The sequence below is a fragment of the Prunus avium genome, chromosome 2 (assembly GCF_965620075.1).
Source record: "Prunus avium chromosome 2, drPruAviu1.hap1.1, whole genome shotgun sequence".
Lineage (NCBI taxonomy): Eukaryota > Viridiplantae > Streptophyta > Magnoliopsida > Rosales > Rosaceae > Prunus > Prunus avium.
The window spans coordinates 10,453,585-10,468,769 of record NC_142285.1 but is presented as its reverse complement, the minus strand read 5'-3'; the positions used below and the strand labels follow the sequence as shown (position 1 = coordinate 10,468,769).

At 38.0% G+C, this 15,185-nt stretch overlaps 1 protein-coding gene, 2 long non-coding RNA genes and 2 pseudogenes across 4 annotated transcripts; 3 read left to right on the top strand and 2 right to left on the bottom strand.

Moving 5' to 3' along the window:
- Nucleotides 1–1,898: 1,898 nt before the first annotated feature.
- Nucleotides 1,899–2,667, top strand: LOC148296481 (uncharacterized). The gene is made up of 3 exons (XR_015834119.1): nucleotides 1,899–2,148; nucleotides 2,291–2,453; nucleotides 2,585–2,667. It is a non-coding gene; the product is annotated as an uncharacterized LOC148296481 (long non-coding RNA).
- Nucleotides 2,668–4,852: 2,185 nt separating this feature from the next.
- LOC148296480 (disease resistance protein RPV1-like) lies at nucleotides 4,853–7,187 on the top strand (annotated as a pseudogene). The gene is made up of 5 exons (XR_015833473.1): nucleotides 4,853–5,364; nucleotides 5,588–5,606; nucleotides 5,954–5,966; nucleotides 6,024–7,032; nucleotides 7,171–7,187. The product of XR_015833473.1 is annotated as a disease resistance protein RPV1-like (transcript).
- A 165-nt stretch (nucleotides 7,188–7,352) lies between these two features.
- Nucleotides 7,353–12,324, top strand: LOC110770143 (disease resistance protein Roq1-like). The gene is made up of 5 exons (XM_088249502.1): nucleotides 7,353–7,470; nucleotides 7,606–8,073; nucleotides 8,311–8,589; nucleotides 8,782–10,252; nucleotides 10,461–12,324. Exons 1-5 carry the CDS (start codon nucleotides 7,432–7,434, stop codon nucleotides 10,487–10,489), a joined length of 2,286 nt encoding a protein of 761 aa, XP_088105628.1. The 5' UTR covers nucleotides 7,353–7,431; the 3' UTR covers nucleotides 10,490–12,324.
- LOC110766448 (uncharacterized) lies at nucleotides 11,326–13,500 on the bottom strand. Its single transcript, XR_015834055.1, has 3 exons — nucleotides 13,198–13,500; nucleotides 12,713–13,109; nucleotides 11,326–12,012 (listed from the first exon to the last, which is right to left on the bottom strand). It is a non-coding gene; the product is annotated as an uncharacterized LOC110766448 (long non-coding RNA).
- A 3-nt stretch (nucleotides 13,501–13,503) lies between these two features.
- Nucleotides 13,504–14,745, bottom strand: LOC110770144 (AP-4 complex subunit epsilon pseudogene; annotated as a pseudogene).
- Nucleotides 14,746–15,185: the final 440 nt, after the last annotated feature.

The window sequence follows — 15,185 nt, the reverse complement described above, 5'->3', positions numbered from 1 at the left end:
ATTGAAACTTGGAAACTAATTAAACTTGAATACTTAAGAAAGAATTTACATAATGAAAAGTAAAGTGGAACTAAGAAAAACTTAAGGAAAATTTCAACACAAAAGATTTCATTACAACAATTGAAAACTAGAAAGAGAAACTAAGAGAATTTGAGGGAGAGAAGGGAAGGGAGCTCTAGAGAAGTGTTTGAGAGCTCCCCCCCTTGGGGTGTTATTACAAGCTTAGAGAACTTCCCTATTTATAGGCCTAGGGGAAGTGAAAATCAGAATTCAATAAGACTAATGCATACAACACTTGAATTATAAAATCTGAAATGGTTGATGCACTTGTATTAGAAAATCTGAAATGGGTGATGCACTTGTATTAGAAAATCTTGAATTGGTTGATGCACTTCACCACTAAATCCCACCAGCAGCCCTAGCTCATCTTCATGTCACCATGACCAAGCTTCCAACCAGAAATGATAGCTCATACCTAGCTCACCATGACCAAGCATCCAACCAGCACATGCTGAGGTCAGCATGACCAGCAACTTCAAGGGCTTACAACTTGGGCTTCTCTTAATCAAATTAGGACTTTAAGCACTCTAAATTGAAGTTCAGAATGTCTTCTTTCCAGCCATATGTTATTTGGGCCAATCCAAGGTCGGAGGAAGAAGTTAAGGCCGAAACAAATTGCTAACTCATTTTCCGCGCTGATAAGATCCATCCTGAGCATGGTTCTGTGTTTGCTAGGTAACGGACTCCAGAGTTATCCAATGGGGCTGAATTTTGGATATGTTATAGTACACACCAATTGGAGAAACTTTCATGAAGAATGTGGCCTCATCCGAGCTATGTAGGTTGCTGAAACAAAGCTTGCAATATGACCTACGGAACTGGACTGGCAGGGGGTTGTAGCCATAATGAATTTGTCTTTAAGCTCTTCATCAATTCATCCAAATTAGGCCTTAACATGCTTGAATTGCATGAATTATGTTCTCCAAAGCCATCATTGTTACCTAAAGCTCAATTAACTGAAAGATAAACACAAAAAGGATTAAAAGCACAAGTTTAACTCAAAAACATAACCAAATCATAAGCTAGAAGGGTAAGAAATAATATACAATTATGAACCGATCACGTAGCATAAGACAGAAACTGCGTTGACGTATAAAAAAATACCATTCAAATCAATGGGAAAAAGTAGGGGTGGGCATCAATCCGGCCGATCCGGTTACACCGGCCGAACCGATTATATTGGTTTGGTTTGGTTTGGTTTTGACCAAAGAAAAAATCAACAGTTTGAAAAACCGATCCGAACCGGTTTGGTTTGGTTCGGCTGCGGTTTGGGAGTTTTGAAAACTGTCCTAAACCAAACCGGACCGATTATAAATCAATTTATTATTTGTTTAATTTAGTTTACATGTGGCAAGGCTTGAGTGGTTAGTTGAAAGTGTACCATGTACCCTAGCACACCTGATTGGACTCCAAAACTAATACTCACGGACTCCATTCTCTCTCCCTTGCGTGAGCCTCTCTCTCTTCTTCCTTCGTTTCAACCCTAGCCGCAACTCCCTCTCATCATCACTCTCTCTCTGTCTCTCTCTGCTCTACACTCCTCATCATATCTCTCTCTCTGCTCCACCTCTACCTCTCCCGCCCCTAGCCGTCAATCGTCGTTCCACCGCCTTCATTGAAGCCGAGCCAATGGTACGTTGTGTTAGCTTCTTTTCTTGCTTGTTTATTCAATGAATTCCTCCAATCAATTCGCAGAATAGAAAATGGAAAACCCAATTGTATTTTGTCTGTTTGGTTGCCTGAAAACAGCCGGAAAAAATATGAGTCAAACGTGTTTGGATTAATTTAATTTTAGATGGGGTACTGTTTATATTTGACATTACATTTAAAATTTGTTTGCTTTAATCATAAACAATAGGATACAAATCCTCAATGGACACAGACAAGGTGGACGCTGATGATGATGATGATGGTGAGAGCCCCTCTGAAGATGGAGAACCCTCCATTGACGCAGACGAGATATTTACCGAGATGATGATGATGAGAGCCCTCAATGAGCCCTTCTGGAGATGGAGAGCCCGCAATGGACACAGACAATTGGAGGAGTCGATTGCGGCCAGATTCAAGGCAAAGAATTGTCAACAAGACGTAAGTGTTTTTATTCTTCTTAAGAAATAGTTTAGTGGATTACATTATTTATCCTGAATTTACTTTTGTTGTTAAGAACTGTACCTCCATGCCATGCTTTGATGGTGGTTAATAAATTTTATTGATTGTGTTGCATGTAAAGAATGGAGACATTGAAGAGGCATCTCCCTTTCTCTGGTCAAGAGGGATTACAGGAGCTCAAGAAAATTGCTGTAAGGTTTGAGGAAAAGATTTATGCTGCTGCCATTAGCTTGTCCTATATGCTTCGACCAATTTTCAAGTTCCGGTGATCCGAACTTACCTGTGTAAGTGATTCCAATTCTATTTTGAATTACTTGGGGTTGCATTGTTTTATTTTGACTTGCTTTTTGCTATTTCCCTCTTTTCTTTTTTTGTTAATTTGGGGAGTGGTGTGCTTTGTTGTTTGGATTTACAGCAACTCTGCTTCCGGGTCTAATTTTCAATGTAGCACTTGTAAGAAGACTTACTTTGGCAATCAAACACATATTGACCTGACAACAGCCAGTGGCTCCAAGAACTATGGTGAATCAATGCCGGTTTCCAGAGCTTTTCCTCTCTTTGTAGTTGCTCACATTCTCTATGTAGTGCAGCATTAGAGTCTAAGAAAATGAGCCATAACACTCACATGGCTCTGATAAATTTCTTACAGAAAAAACGATACGGCAACCATTGAAGCTTATTTCTATTTGTATGCAAATGTGGGATTGTATGTTGAACTTTGTTTTATTGGAAATTTGGTTAACTTTCATGTTACTTTGATTTACTAGAAATTTGGTTAACTTTCATGTTAACTTTGTTCTACTTTGGCAAGATTTGCATGTTAACTTTGTTCTACTTTGGCAAGATTTGCATGTTACTGTAAGACATGTTGTTTTATGCCTAAACCGGCCGAACCAAACCGCACCAAACCGGTTATGAATGGTTTGGTTTGGTTTGGTTTTCATTTTGATTTTAGGTGAAACCGAACCACACCGGACCGTGAAAATGTAATTGGTTCGGCTGTGATTTGAGAGTCAAACCGGACCAAACCGGACCGTGCCCACGCCTAGGAAAAAGGGATAGGGAGACATAGAAGACCCCATTGAGATTACAATATCTTTATAGAAAATTTTAACCTCACAAATCTTGATAATATTAATATATATGGTGAGGGCTGGTAAACAAAAGAAAGAGTTCCAACTAGTCTATGACAATATAAATATACATTTTCTCAAGTTTTCACAAACTCCGACACTTTTGGTTTCTTATCTTTATCAGGAAAGCAGAGGTCAAGGCAAGGGTTAAATGTAACAAAATGCAAGTAAATGCATGATTATTATGCAGAGATTCAAAATCTTGAACAAAATACCTATTTATCATGTAGTGAAAGAAAGCGAGTGACTGTTAAAAATAAGAAGTTACCTTGAAGGTTCGTACCCTTGAAGGTGGAAGCGGGCTAGGAAAAGTGAGTTCCCACTTGGGGTTTGAAAATGAAGATGAAAAAGAACGTGTTAATGTTGTTAAGATAATATGGTTCCTTCTGTTGCTGAGATAAACAATTAAGAAAACACATATGAAGGTCCAAATGAAGCACATGCACCCTCTCATCATGGGTCAGAACCCACATGACATTGAAAGCAGTGAAAAGGTGGGACCCATGCATGCCACGTAGACAATTAAGGGAAATTTTGACTGTCGAAATCAAATTGCAAAAAATAAAAAAGATTAGGGTACATGATTGTTAAAAATGAGAGTGCAAGGATAAACATGCTTTAAGGGTGAGAGTTCATGGTATTAAATTGAAATTAACCCAAAAATTAATAAAAATGGGTTTTGTGAAAACAATTTAAAATTTTGAGGGGTGTTTGTGTAATTTCTAAAACTGCAGGGAGTTTTGAAATGGCCAAAAAGCTCAATGAGTGTTAGTGTAAATAACTCAATAAAAGAATAAAAAAGAACATTAACACGTAAAGTAAATTACAACATAAAAAATTTAGAGCCTCAAATATAAAGTCGTGGACATAGAGCCCCATTGTGAGAGAGAATACATTTTCCATCGAAGATACCATGTACTAAGAGAAAAGAGATACAAACCAGCCTTAATAATAGTGAAGAGGTACCTTAGCCAAAAAGTAGGTACCTTCGCATCTAGGAAAAAAAGACGAGAAGTTGCCTTGAAGGTTCCTTACCCATTACTTCAACAAATTGTAGATACCTTCGCACTACAAAGAAACTGCTTCAACTGACTATAACTAAATACCATAGAGATAGTCGTCAACATTGCTGGTATTAGACCAGTTTAAGAAAAAAACAAACCATAAAACTTGTTTCAGTTTTTTATTTTCAGACCAAAAAACAAAATCTTTGGATAGAAAGACCATCATTTGAAAGAAAGCGCGTCAGTGAAAAAAGAAAAAGAAATATCAATGTCGGCCATGTGCACTATCTGAAAGCAATTTATTCAGCAAAGAAAAGGTAAAGAAAGGTAGTGCCTCTCACCAATAGATGCTTCACCAGATTAAAGACCGCGTCAGTATGAAAAAGAAAATTAAGCGTTTGATGACTTGAAGTTGAAACGAAAGCTCCTCCACATGGAAGGTGGTAGGAAACTGCTTCGTCAAGCCCTCATAAATCTAACCAGAGCGCCACTGCCATACCCAATTCTTTGAGCTTCTCTTTACCTTTAATTATTTGCCTCCTATCTATGACCACTCAACCAGTCTCTTCTTCTCCTTCTTCTTTTTCTTCTTTCACTCATAATTCGTCATGCACATATGATGTGTTTTTGAGTTTTAGAGGTGAGGATACACGCACCAATTTTACCGATCATTTGCACGAGGCTTTAGTCCGTAAGGGAATCCGGACCTTCATTGATGGAGAGCTTGTAAGAGGAGAAGAAATATCGCCAGCCCTTGTCAAAGCAATTGAAGAATCAAGAATTTCTCTCATTGTATTCTCTGAAAACTATGCATCTTCGAGGTGGTGCTTGGATGAACTTGTCAAGATCCTTCAATGTAAACAATCAAAGCAACAAATAGTTTTGCCCTTTTTTTACAAGGTGGATCCGTCAGATGTACGACACCAAAGAAGTAGTTATGGTGATGCATTTGTTCACCATGAACGCAAATTCAAGGATGACAAGGAGAAAGTGCTCAAATGGAGGAGAGCTCTTACGGAAGCCGCAAATTTGTCCGGATGGCATTTGAAGGAGGGAGAGTATGTTTCTATCTTTATCATTTTCAAGTTTAATTTTTTTCTCTCTTCTTTCTCATTACTATTTGTTACACATTTAATTGTTACCCATTATTAAAGAAAAGTATCCTTTTGTAAAAATATTAAATTGTAGGGAGAAGATCTTTTTTTAAATTTTTTGTATTTTTATATTTTCGATAGTTGTAGGGCATTATGTTTAATTTAGTGTCTTGATTCTATATTTCAGGGTTATCTATCTTTTTCAAGTTAACTTAATTTCTTTTTCTTTTTGACTTTGGTTACATTTGATTGTTACTCATTAAAGAAAAGTATTCTTTTGTAAAATATACAACAGTAGGGAGATGATTTATTTTCTTGTGTACTTTTGTATTTTCGATAGTTGTAAGGAGAAAGTTCAAAATGATCCATATATTGATCTCTTCAAAAGGCATACAAGTATAAATGATACATAACATTAGCTTTGTGGTTAAACAACTATTATTACATCTTTTGTTTTCTTTTTTGGTCAAAAGAACTATTACGTACTTCAGTATGTTGTGTTCTTTTGCATGGTTGGATGTTTAAATCTGATTCATTAAATGTGTCTAATTAGGTTAAGCTGGCAGGTATGAAACTGCATTTATCAACAACATCGTTGATGGAATCTTAAGCCAAGTATTGAGCCGCACATATTTGAATGTGCCCAAGTATGCAGTTGGAATTCAGTCTCATGTACAAGATGTGGAAATGCTTTTGGATGTTGGTGGGAATGGTCGTCACATGGTTGGGATATGGGGGACATCTGGAATAGGCAAGACAACAATTGCAAAAGCTATTTGCAATGCAGTTGCTTATAAGTTTGAAGGAAGTTGTTTCTTGCCAAATGTTAGAGAAGGAAGCTTAATCCAGCTACAGAAGACTCTCCTTCAAGAGATTCTTGGTGGTAAAAAGTTGAAAATTGCCAGTGCTGATAAAGGTATCTCTATTATACATAATCTATTGAGGCATAAAAAGATTCTCTTAATTCTTGATGATGTGAATCAGTTGGAGCAATTAGACAACTTGGCTGGAGTTGGTTGGTTTGGTGAGGGTAGTAGAGTCCTCATAACTACACAAGATAGCGGATTGCTAAAATGTCATGGAATTAAGTTGATATACGAGGTCCAAAAGTTACGTGACTACCAAGCTCTTGAGCTTTTCAGTTTGAATGCCTTCGGAATAAATGAACCTCCAAAAGATTATTTGGAACTCGCACAACGTGCAATAGCTTTTGCTAATGGCCTTCCACTAGCTCTAACAATTTTAGGTTCTCATCTTCGTAATAGAGATAAAACATTTTGGCAAGGTATATTAGATGGTTTCAAAGGAGAACCTTATACACATATTGAAAGAATACTTCAAAAGAGTTATGATGCCTTGGATGATTACACAAAAGAAGTTTTTCTCGACATTGCATGTTTCTTCAAGGGTGGAATTAAGGACTATGTGCTACAAATAGTCCCCAAAAATTGCATTGAAGTACTCGTTGATAAGGCAATGATAACTGTTGAATGGGATAAAAGGATTTTAATGCACGACTTGCTAGCAAACCTGGGCAAGGATATAGTTCGCAAAGAATCTCCCAATGATCCTGGCCAGCGTAGTAGATTGTGGTTTTATGAGGATGTCAAGCAAGTTCTAACGGAAAATACTGTAAGTATAATATATTTTATTATATTCAATTTGACAAGAAAGAATACCTTATGTAACCTATAATTTTCTTATCAAAATGTGCTTGCATTTTGGTTTGTACAATGATTTCGTTTCCTAATTAATGCTTTTCCATCTTAGGGAACAAGAAATATTAAAGGCATAATGGTGAAGTTTCCAGAACCAGCTGAGATAACCTTGAATCCAGAATGCTTCCGTAATATGGTAAATCTTCAAATTTTCATAAACCATAATGCATCTCTATGTGGGCACATTAACTATCTGCCCAAACCCTAAACCCTAAACCCTAAACCCAACGCGTTAAGATGGATTGATTGGAAGGGATATCAGTTACAATATTTGCCATCTGAGTTTGATCCAGTACATCTTACTGTGTTCAATATGCCTGGCGGTAGTATTAGAAGATTGGAGAAATTGAAGGTAACAATTTAAATTAATTACTTATTTATTATTATTTCAAATAGAGTTCTTATTTTCAGGAAGAAAAAAAAAATCTGAAGTTGTTTTTTTAAGGTGTGATTTGATAATTTCCTATTTTATGTTTTTGTGTCACAGAATATGTCAAAGCTGACATCTATGAATTTACGTGGTTGTCAATTCTTAGAAAAAATTCCTGACTTATCTGGAATCCCAAACATAAAGTACTTGGATCTATGTCGGTGTACAAGTTTGGTTGAGGTTGATGATTCTGTTGGACGCCTTGATAAACTGGTTGAATTGAATCTTCGAGGATGTGTTAGGCTTACGAGGTTTGCAACAAGACTTAGATTGAAATCCTTAAAAACACTTTATCTAATTGATTGCAAAAGGCTTGAGAGTTTCCCAGAAATAGAGGTGGAGATAGAATCACTACGGAGTTTGTACATATCAAGAAGTGGCATAAGAGAATTGCCTTCATCTATTACATATCTTACTGGGCTTGACGTATTGGAAGCTGAGGATTCCGAATTACAGCTGTGTCCCAACCTATCTAAATTTTGTCTCAAAGGATGCAGTCAAATCAGAAAATTGGAGAGATTTAAGGTATGTATTTGAAATTATTTTCATCTTTTATTATTTCATATTAGAGTTCATAATTCAGAAGGAAAAAAGAAACAAAAATCTTTTGAAACCAGTGATTGATCATTTCCTAATTTGTTTTTTGACTCACAGCATTTGCCAAAGCTGAGATTTATGAATTTAAGTGGTTGTCAATTCTTAGAAGAAAAAAAATCTGAAGTTGTTTTTTAAAGGGTGTGATTTTATGTTTTTGTGTCACAGAATATGCCAATGCTGACATCTATGAATTTAAGTGGTTGTCAATTCTTAGCAAAAATTCCTGACTTATCCGGAATCCCAAACATAGAGCACTTGAATCTAAGTCGGTGTACAAGTTTGGTTGAAATTGATGATTCTATTGGACTCCTTGATAAACTTGTTACTTTGGAACTTGATGGATGCATTAAGCTTACGAGGTTTGCAACAAGACATAGATTGAACTCCCTGGAACAACTTTACCTTGGTGGTTGTAAAAGGCTTGAGAGTATCCCAGAACTAGAGGTGAAGAAGATGGAATTACTTTCAAGTTTTTGTTTTTACTTTTGTTACTCCTCCCTCTCATCCTCCCTTTCATTCTCACTCTCATTTTCCTATCTAGCAAAAAAGAAAAAAAAAAAACTAAAATTAAAACCTGAAGTTGTTATTTTAAGGGTGCGATTTGATAATTTCCTATTTTATGTTTTTGTCTCACAGAATATGCCTAAACTTGTTATATTGAATCTTGATGGATGCGTTAACCTTACGAGGTTTGCAACAAGACTTAGATTGAACTCCCTGAAAAGACTTTCCCTTTCTAATTGCGAAAGTCTTGAGAGTTTCCCAGAAATAGAGGAGAAGACGGAATCACTAGAGACTTTGGACATATCAGGAAGTGGCATAAGAGAATTGCCTTCATCAATTGCATATCTTACTGGTCTTCAAGAATTAGTAACTTCATCCAGCAACTTCGAATTACCGCTGCTTCCTGAGCTATATTCATTTACACTCAGAGGATGCAATCTATCAAAAAGTGATTTCGTCCTGCCTCTTGTTTGCTGGTACACATTAACAAAACTTGATCTATCGGGAAACAATTTTGTCAATCTTCCGAGAGGCTTTAGCAAATTTGTCAACTTGAGGGATCTTGACTTGAGTGATTGCAAGAGTCTTTTAGAAGTTCCAGAACAAGTGCTTCCACGAAGAGTAGAATCCGTACGGCTGGATAACTGCACATCATTGGAAAAAATTCCAGAAGTGTCTTGGGTATTGCTGGATAACTACACATCATTGGAGAAAATTCCAGAACTTCCACCGGATGATGGCCCGTCGGAGGATGACCCACCGGAGGATGTCAGTATGTATCTGAGTTTGACCAATTGCGTTAGACTACGCGGCTATTACGACATCACAGAAAATATTTTTCTGAATCCGCGTTTTTGTTACGACATTAATCTTCCAGGCGATGAAGTTCCAAAGTGGTTCAGCTGTCGTGAAGATGCAACACTAGTTAAAGAGGAGAAAGAGGAATACCATAAAGAGGAATACCATGGTGGATGTGAAGTTAGAGAGGAGGAAGAGGAATACGAAGAGGAATACGAGGCTAGATGTAAAGTTAGTTTTGAAATTCCTCAAAATTTAAAATGGGAGACGTTAAGATTGGTTCTATGTGTTGTTTCGAAGGTATCTATTTCAGATATTTCTTTCACGATTAGTCTCAATGGACAACGCGTCAATGAGATATCTCTTCGCGAGAGAGAGTATAGTTACGAGATAAAGGAAGGTCATGTGCGGCTCGCGTGTATTCCATTATTGGATTGGTTCCATTTAAATTTAAGTCAACCACTGAAACCGGGTAGTATGTGTAAAGTTGACTTTCTCTTGTCTGTGTATGGCAGAGTGCCCGCAATCGTTAAAATTCCCTGCGGGGTCCACCTATTAGGCCACCAGGTTGCTGATGTCAGTGTGACTGAAGATTTTTATCAGCGGTTGTTGCCTGAGGCGAATGATGATCAACACAAAGACTACGAATCGACTTCCTTGTCTTTAGCATCAAAGACTAGTCTTGGCAAGAGGCCTTGCGAATCAGATTTCATGGCACTTGACGATGATCATTGTGCTAACGCCCTCGACAACGATGATCATGTTACTCAATGGCTTGATCATTGTGCTAACGCCCTCGACATTGGTGAGTATGTAAATCCATTAAATGTTGAATGATATCTTTGCATTTTCTGCTCATATATCTGCGTTTTGTGTTCAATTCAAATTTACCAATATTTTGCTGTGCATCTCTGGGGTACATGTTGTAGTTTTCAGGGTGTGAATTTTTTTTTCTTTTTGTTTTGGGTTAAATCCTTTTTCTTAGCGCTCTACATTCGATATTAAATTTTCAGGCAATGAATTTCTAAAGTGGTTTATGTGAGCCCCAAGTTTAGCTGTTCAAACGAACGAAATTTCCGAATAATGGTATGATAATCAAGAGGTGTGTTGAGGGGCCAGCAGTTTCTGAGATTTTAAGTTGTATAAGGCAATACATTTCTTCTCAATTGATGCATCCAGGATTTATGAGAGGATGAAAGAAACTGTTTGCAAGCCGGATTTATCTAATGCTTTCATTCCACACAAATACTTTGTCTATGATTCATTGGAATTGATGTATGTTGGGGAGGAAATGTAACAGATTTATCTATTTATGCATAATTTCCAATGAAGGTTTGTCCAAATATGTCCAACATATTTCTGTTGAAAGATTGTGTCTTATTATACTGGTGATGTTGCTGGTATTGGCAAGGTACAAGAATCCCAGCATGTCTAAATCGTGTGAAGTTGTTCAAGATATTTTTTATAATCCTGCAAAAGACACCAAATGGGATTTGGAACAATTGAAACTGCAAGATGAAAAGTTTGATGGGCAGCGATAGTATCATCCATATTGTGTAGTTTGCGAATGGATTTTGGTTCTTTGAATATCAGTTGCTGTTTGGACAGCCCTGGTAGAGCTAACATCTCCCATGGCTCCATTTACCCAAAAATAATCTGACTTTAGAAGCTGGGAAATCGACGGCAGGAATTATATAACTTCATTCTTTGTTCACGAAAGCGCATTTTTATTGTCATTGCATGACCAGAAAGCTACTATAGATGTTGAATGTTCAATTTTATCCACCCAAAATTACAAGGGGATTCTCATAGTCAAACAGATAACTTCAACTTACAATGTTAACCAAGTAAAACTTATGACTGAGGAATAAATGTCCCTACATCAAAAACGAAAATTCACTTCATACAACAATATTATAACAAGAGAGTGGTACACAGCAGTGTAAATGTAGACAAATATGCACGGCAGAACCATGTCTCCGTGGAGCGCGGCAAAACTGCCCACATTGCCATGACTTCTTTCAACCGTCGTGCTATTAAAATAAACTAATTTGAAAGATGACGGTGACTTCTTTCAACCGTAGTGCTATTAAAATCAACTAAGGGTTTCGGACTCCACACCGACGGTTATTATAACACCAGTCATGGTTTGTAATGGTTTTGTAAACCATAACGATTTGTTCATTTTGCGTCATGTATCGTTGTTTTATATTATTGTAGTAGTGGTTCTACATGAGGTCATTGAAATAACGAAAATTGGGAAAGTAAATGAGACTGCCCTTATATGCATCTTAAACAATTATTCCCTGACCTCATTACCAAATTTAAGAAGCATGGAAAATTCCTTCCAATCAAAGTCTAAAAAATTACAAACTTCCCAGTGATATTTGAATACGCCTATTCCTCCAAAACTGAGTTTGAGGGGTACATCATTTGAATATGCCTCTGCTAGGAATATTCTTCCCAAAATTTCTACATGAAGAAAAGAACTGAGAGGACAGAATGTACCTGAAGAAATACAGATGGAAGCTTTGTCTCACCAATTATACGCAAATATGACTCCACCTGCACATAAAGAAGTTTAATTCTCTAACATGTCGAAACATGGAAAGCAAGGAAATGGTTTAAGCAGAAGCAAGCAATGCACAAAATGTTGTAAACATACTACTAGCATATAATCCTCAAATGTTACACTAATAGCAGTACTATAAAAAGGTGAACGCAGCACTATATCTTCTCTGCTCAATTTATCAGGGGCTGTTGAACTCAATGGCAAAAAGAACGAAAACCCTTAGCAATTTTTGCAACCCCAAAATGTTTTTCATCACAAATAACGAACATAGAGTAATGCTTCAATTCCCAATGAGGTAAACTAAATCTCGAGGAAAAATCCACCTCTGAGGTCTCAAACGTTATATGCATCAAATAGTTTCAGAGTAACTTACATAATTTTATAACTAACTAGAACACGTGGCACATGTAAGTTATGTGTCAAATTCTTTGACCTGAAAACTCATCCTCCTAACACGATGCGTCCATGATTTTCCCATCAATTGTTGATGGTCTAAGTTAATGGATGAGACTATTTGAGGAGTCTAAATATTTAAGGGAGACATTGACCAAAAGTTCTACAGTAACCTTTGAAATTACACAAAATTTAGGGGGGGCATGCTATAACTTTTCTTTACCATACTAAAATAGCACCTTTTTAATGACATTGAATAAACCATTTATTAACATAAGGTGTAAAATTAAAGTTACATACTGCAGATGATCTCAACTGACTATCTGCAGAATCATCATCCTCTCCAAATCCCTCAGCAATCAACTTCATCAAGTTATGTGCCACCTTGACATTTACCAAATCTCCCGCATGTTCAAACACTTTGTTCAATGTCAGGCATGGATGACATCGGCTGTTTAATAAGCAATAACAAAATACTCCATCTATATGTATTACTCTTACCTGGATAAACCATTGATTACTTGGTGCAAATTGCTCTGCATGCTCCACGCATCAAGAAGCTATATATGTTTTGTAATTGTTATCATTAATGCTAATCAATATCAATCACACGATCCAAAATCACTTCCACATTGGAGGACTTGGTCATCTTGTACAATAGTTAAAATGTTTTTCGCTTCAGAATATCATCTGGGTCCTGCATCATGCACATCAAACTTCATCTAAATTAAAATTTTTAAGCATGATTTGAAACCAATCCATCAAACCCAACAGAATTCTCTCACCTCTAAGCAATCAGTGCCCATATATTTATTGCTCTGCTATCTCTGGACTAATCTTTATTAGTCGACCAAGGGCATCAATGCCCATATATTTCAAATTATGACTATCACTCTGTCCACCAAATATAACAAGGAATTGGTGTTTAACTCTCCAAATAATCTACATGCAGACTACTGTTCTAACAACTTAGGAATTGGATATATGGCAGAAACGCAACAAATACACTCATAAAGTACAATATTTCCCATATTACTCTCATGCCAAAAACTTCCCACATGAATAAGCTCAACTTCAATGAAAGTAAGTAAAACCTGAATAGATGGCGCCGGCAACTAATGGTAATCGTAGGTCTTGGGCAACCTGCGCTCGGCGACCTCTTTGAGAATGCTGACAAAGCTGATCACCAAATCCTTATAGGAATTCACATCGATGGTAATGGGATCGAACAAGGGGCAGACCGTGGCACCCATAACTCCCGATCGTTATCACAAAGCCGCTTCTGGAAATTCGAGACCAGATGCGAAACCGAAGACGGCTATTCTGATAAAAGCGGTGAAGCGCCATGATGGCCTTCTTCCTGACAGCCTCCTTGGGATGGGCAAGCAGGTCCACGACCTGGGGCAAAACGGCAGGCACAGTCTCGTCGTTGATGAGCTTGCAAACGGCATTGAGAGCAGCGCAAGCGACAAGGTAATTGTCCGACTTGAGATCCTTCTGGATGGTGTTGACGATCAAGATGATCAAATCGTGATCGTCGCTGAGGAAGAGCGAAACGGCGAGGTAACCGGTGCATTTGAGCAAGAGATTGTCGTCATGGGTCATCTTGACGGCGTGGATGTAGGCGAAGGAGCCGTCGTTGCCGAGCATTTCGACGTAGATGAGGCGGATGATGTACTCCTTCATCTTGCACTTGGGGATTTCGGGCTCGGAGAGACATCGTTTTAGGGTTTCGATCTCGAGGGGTAAGATGCGCTCTTCTTCGGCCTTGGATCGAGCTTCGCCGATGGACTTGACGAGGTCCAGGAACTCCTTGAATTGGCCGAAGCCGCCTTGAGACCATCGCAAGCTCTCGCCCCATGGTCTTCAGCTGCTCCATTGCTGCTGATGATTGGTGGAGTTAGGATTTTGCACTTGCCAATGCGATGGAGATTAGGGTCTGAATTTGAGGCATTAAATTGGTGAGAAATTTGGACTGAGTTCAATTGCATGAAGCAGCATAGGAGAGGAGAGGAGAGGAGAGAGGAGAGAGAGAAGAAGAAGGGGCTTTTAGTTTTGGGCTTTCTTTTTTTTATTTTTATTTTTTATTTTTATATATCAAAATATGAACTTTGTTTTTGGTACAGAGCAAACTACAGAAAGATAATTCTAGTCCAAGCAACAAAGCAAACTACCGAGAGAGAATTCTAGTCCTAGCCAAATTGCTAGAATCAGCATAAAGGGTGTCATAGACATCGGGAGGGGGAACATCAAGACAATGAAAACCAGGGTCCAGCTCATGGCTCATTTTAGCAAGAACGTCAGCAACACAGTTTTGTTCACGAAAGACATGCCTCAGGGAACAAGTCCAGTTTTCTTGCATCTTCAGCTTGCAACAATTAATAAGACTAAAGGAGGGTATGAGTGAGAGCAGTTGGGCAAGAGAGGAGGGAAACCACATCGCTAGCATCACATTCAGCCTCAATGTTTCGGCACCCATAATCCCGAGCCAAACGGAGGCCCCAAAAGACACCCCATAATTCAGCCTCAATTGTAGAACCCACACCAAAATTCACAGAGAAGCCTTTAATCCAAACACCAACACAGACTTTCGACTCCCATCAGTGTTAAGCTTAAAAATACCAGGCATAGGATGTTGCCAGGTGTTTCCCTCTTTTCGGCCGGGTAGGCCGACGGAAGGAGTTTTTGGTCCTTCTTCTCTTGAGATGCGTAGGCGTGCCACCACCAAGCCACTTGATGGCTTGGATGGAAAGATTGTGTGAGTGTGTTGTTG

Excerpts from the sequence above, each read along its gene's own strand:
- LOC110770143 (XM_088249502.1), top strand. The coding sequence starts at position 7,432 with ATGCCTGGCGGTAGTATTAGAAGATTGGAGAAATTGAAG. Across the intron at positions 8,590-8,781 it reads AGAGTATCCCAGAACTAGAG|AATATGCCTAAACTTGTTAT; the intron begins GTGAAGAAGATG and ends TTTGTCTCACAG. Across the intron at positions 10,253-10,460 it reads TGCTAACGCCCTCGACATTG|GCAATGAATTTCTAAAGTGG; the intron begins GTGAGTATGTAA and ends TTAAATTTTCAG.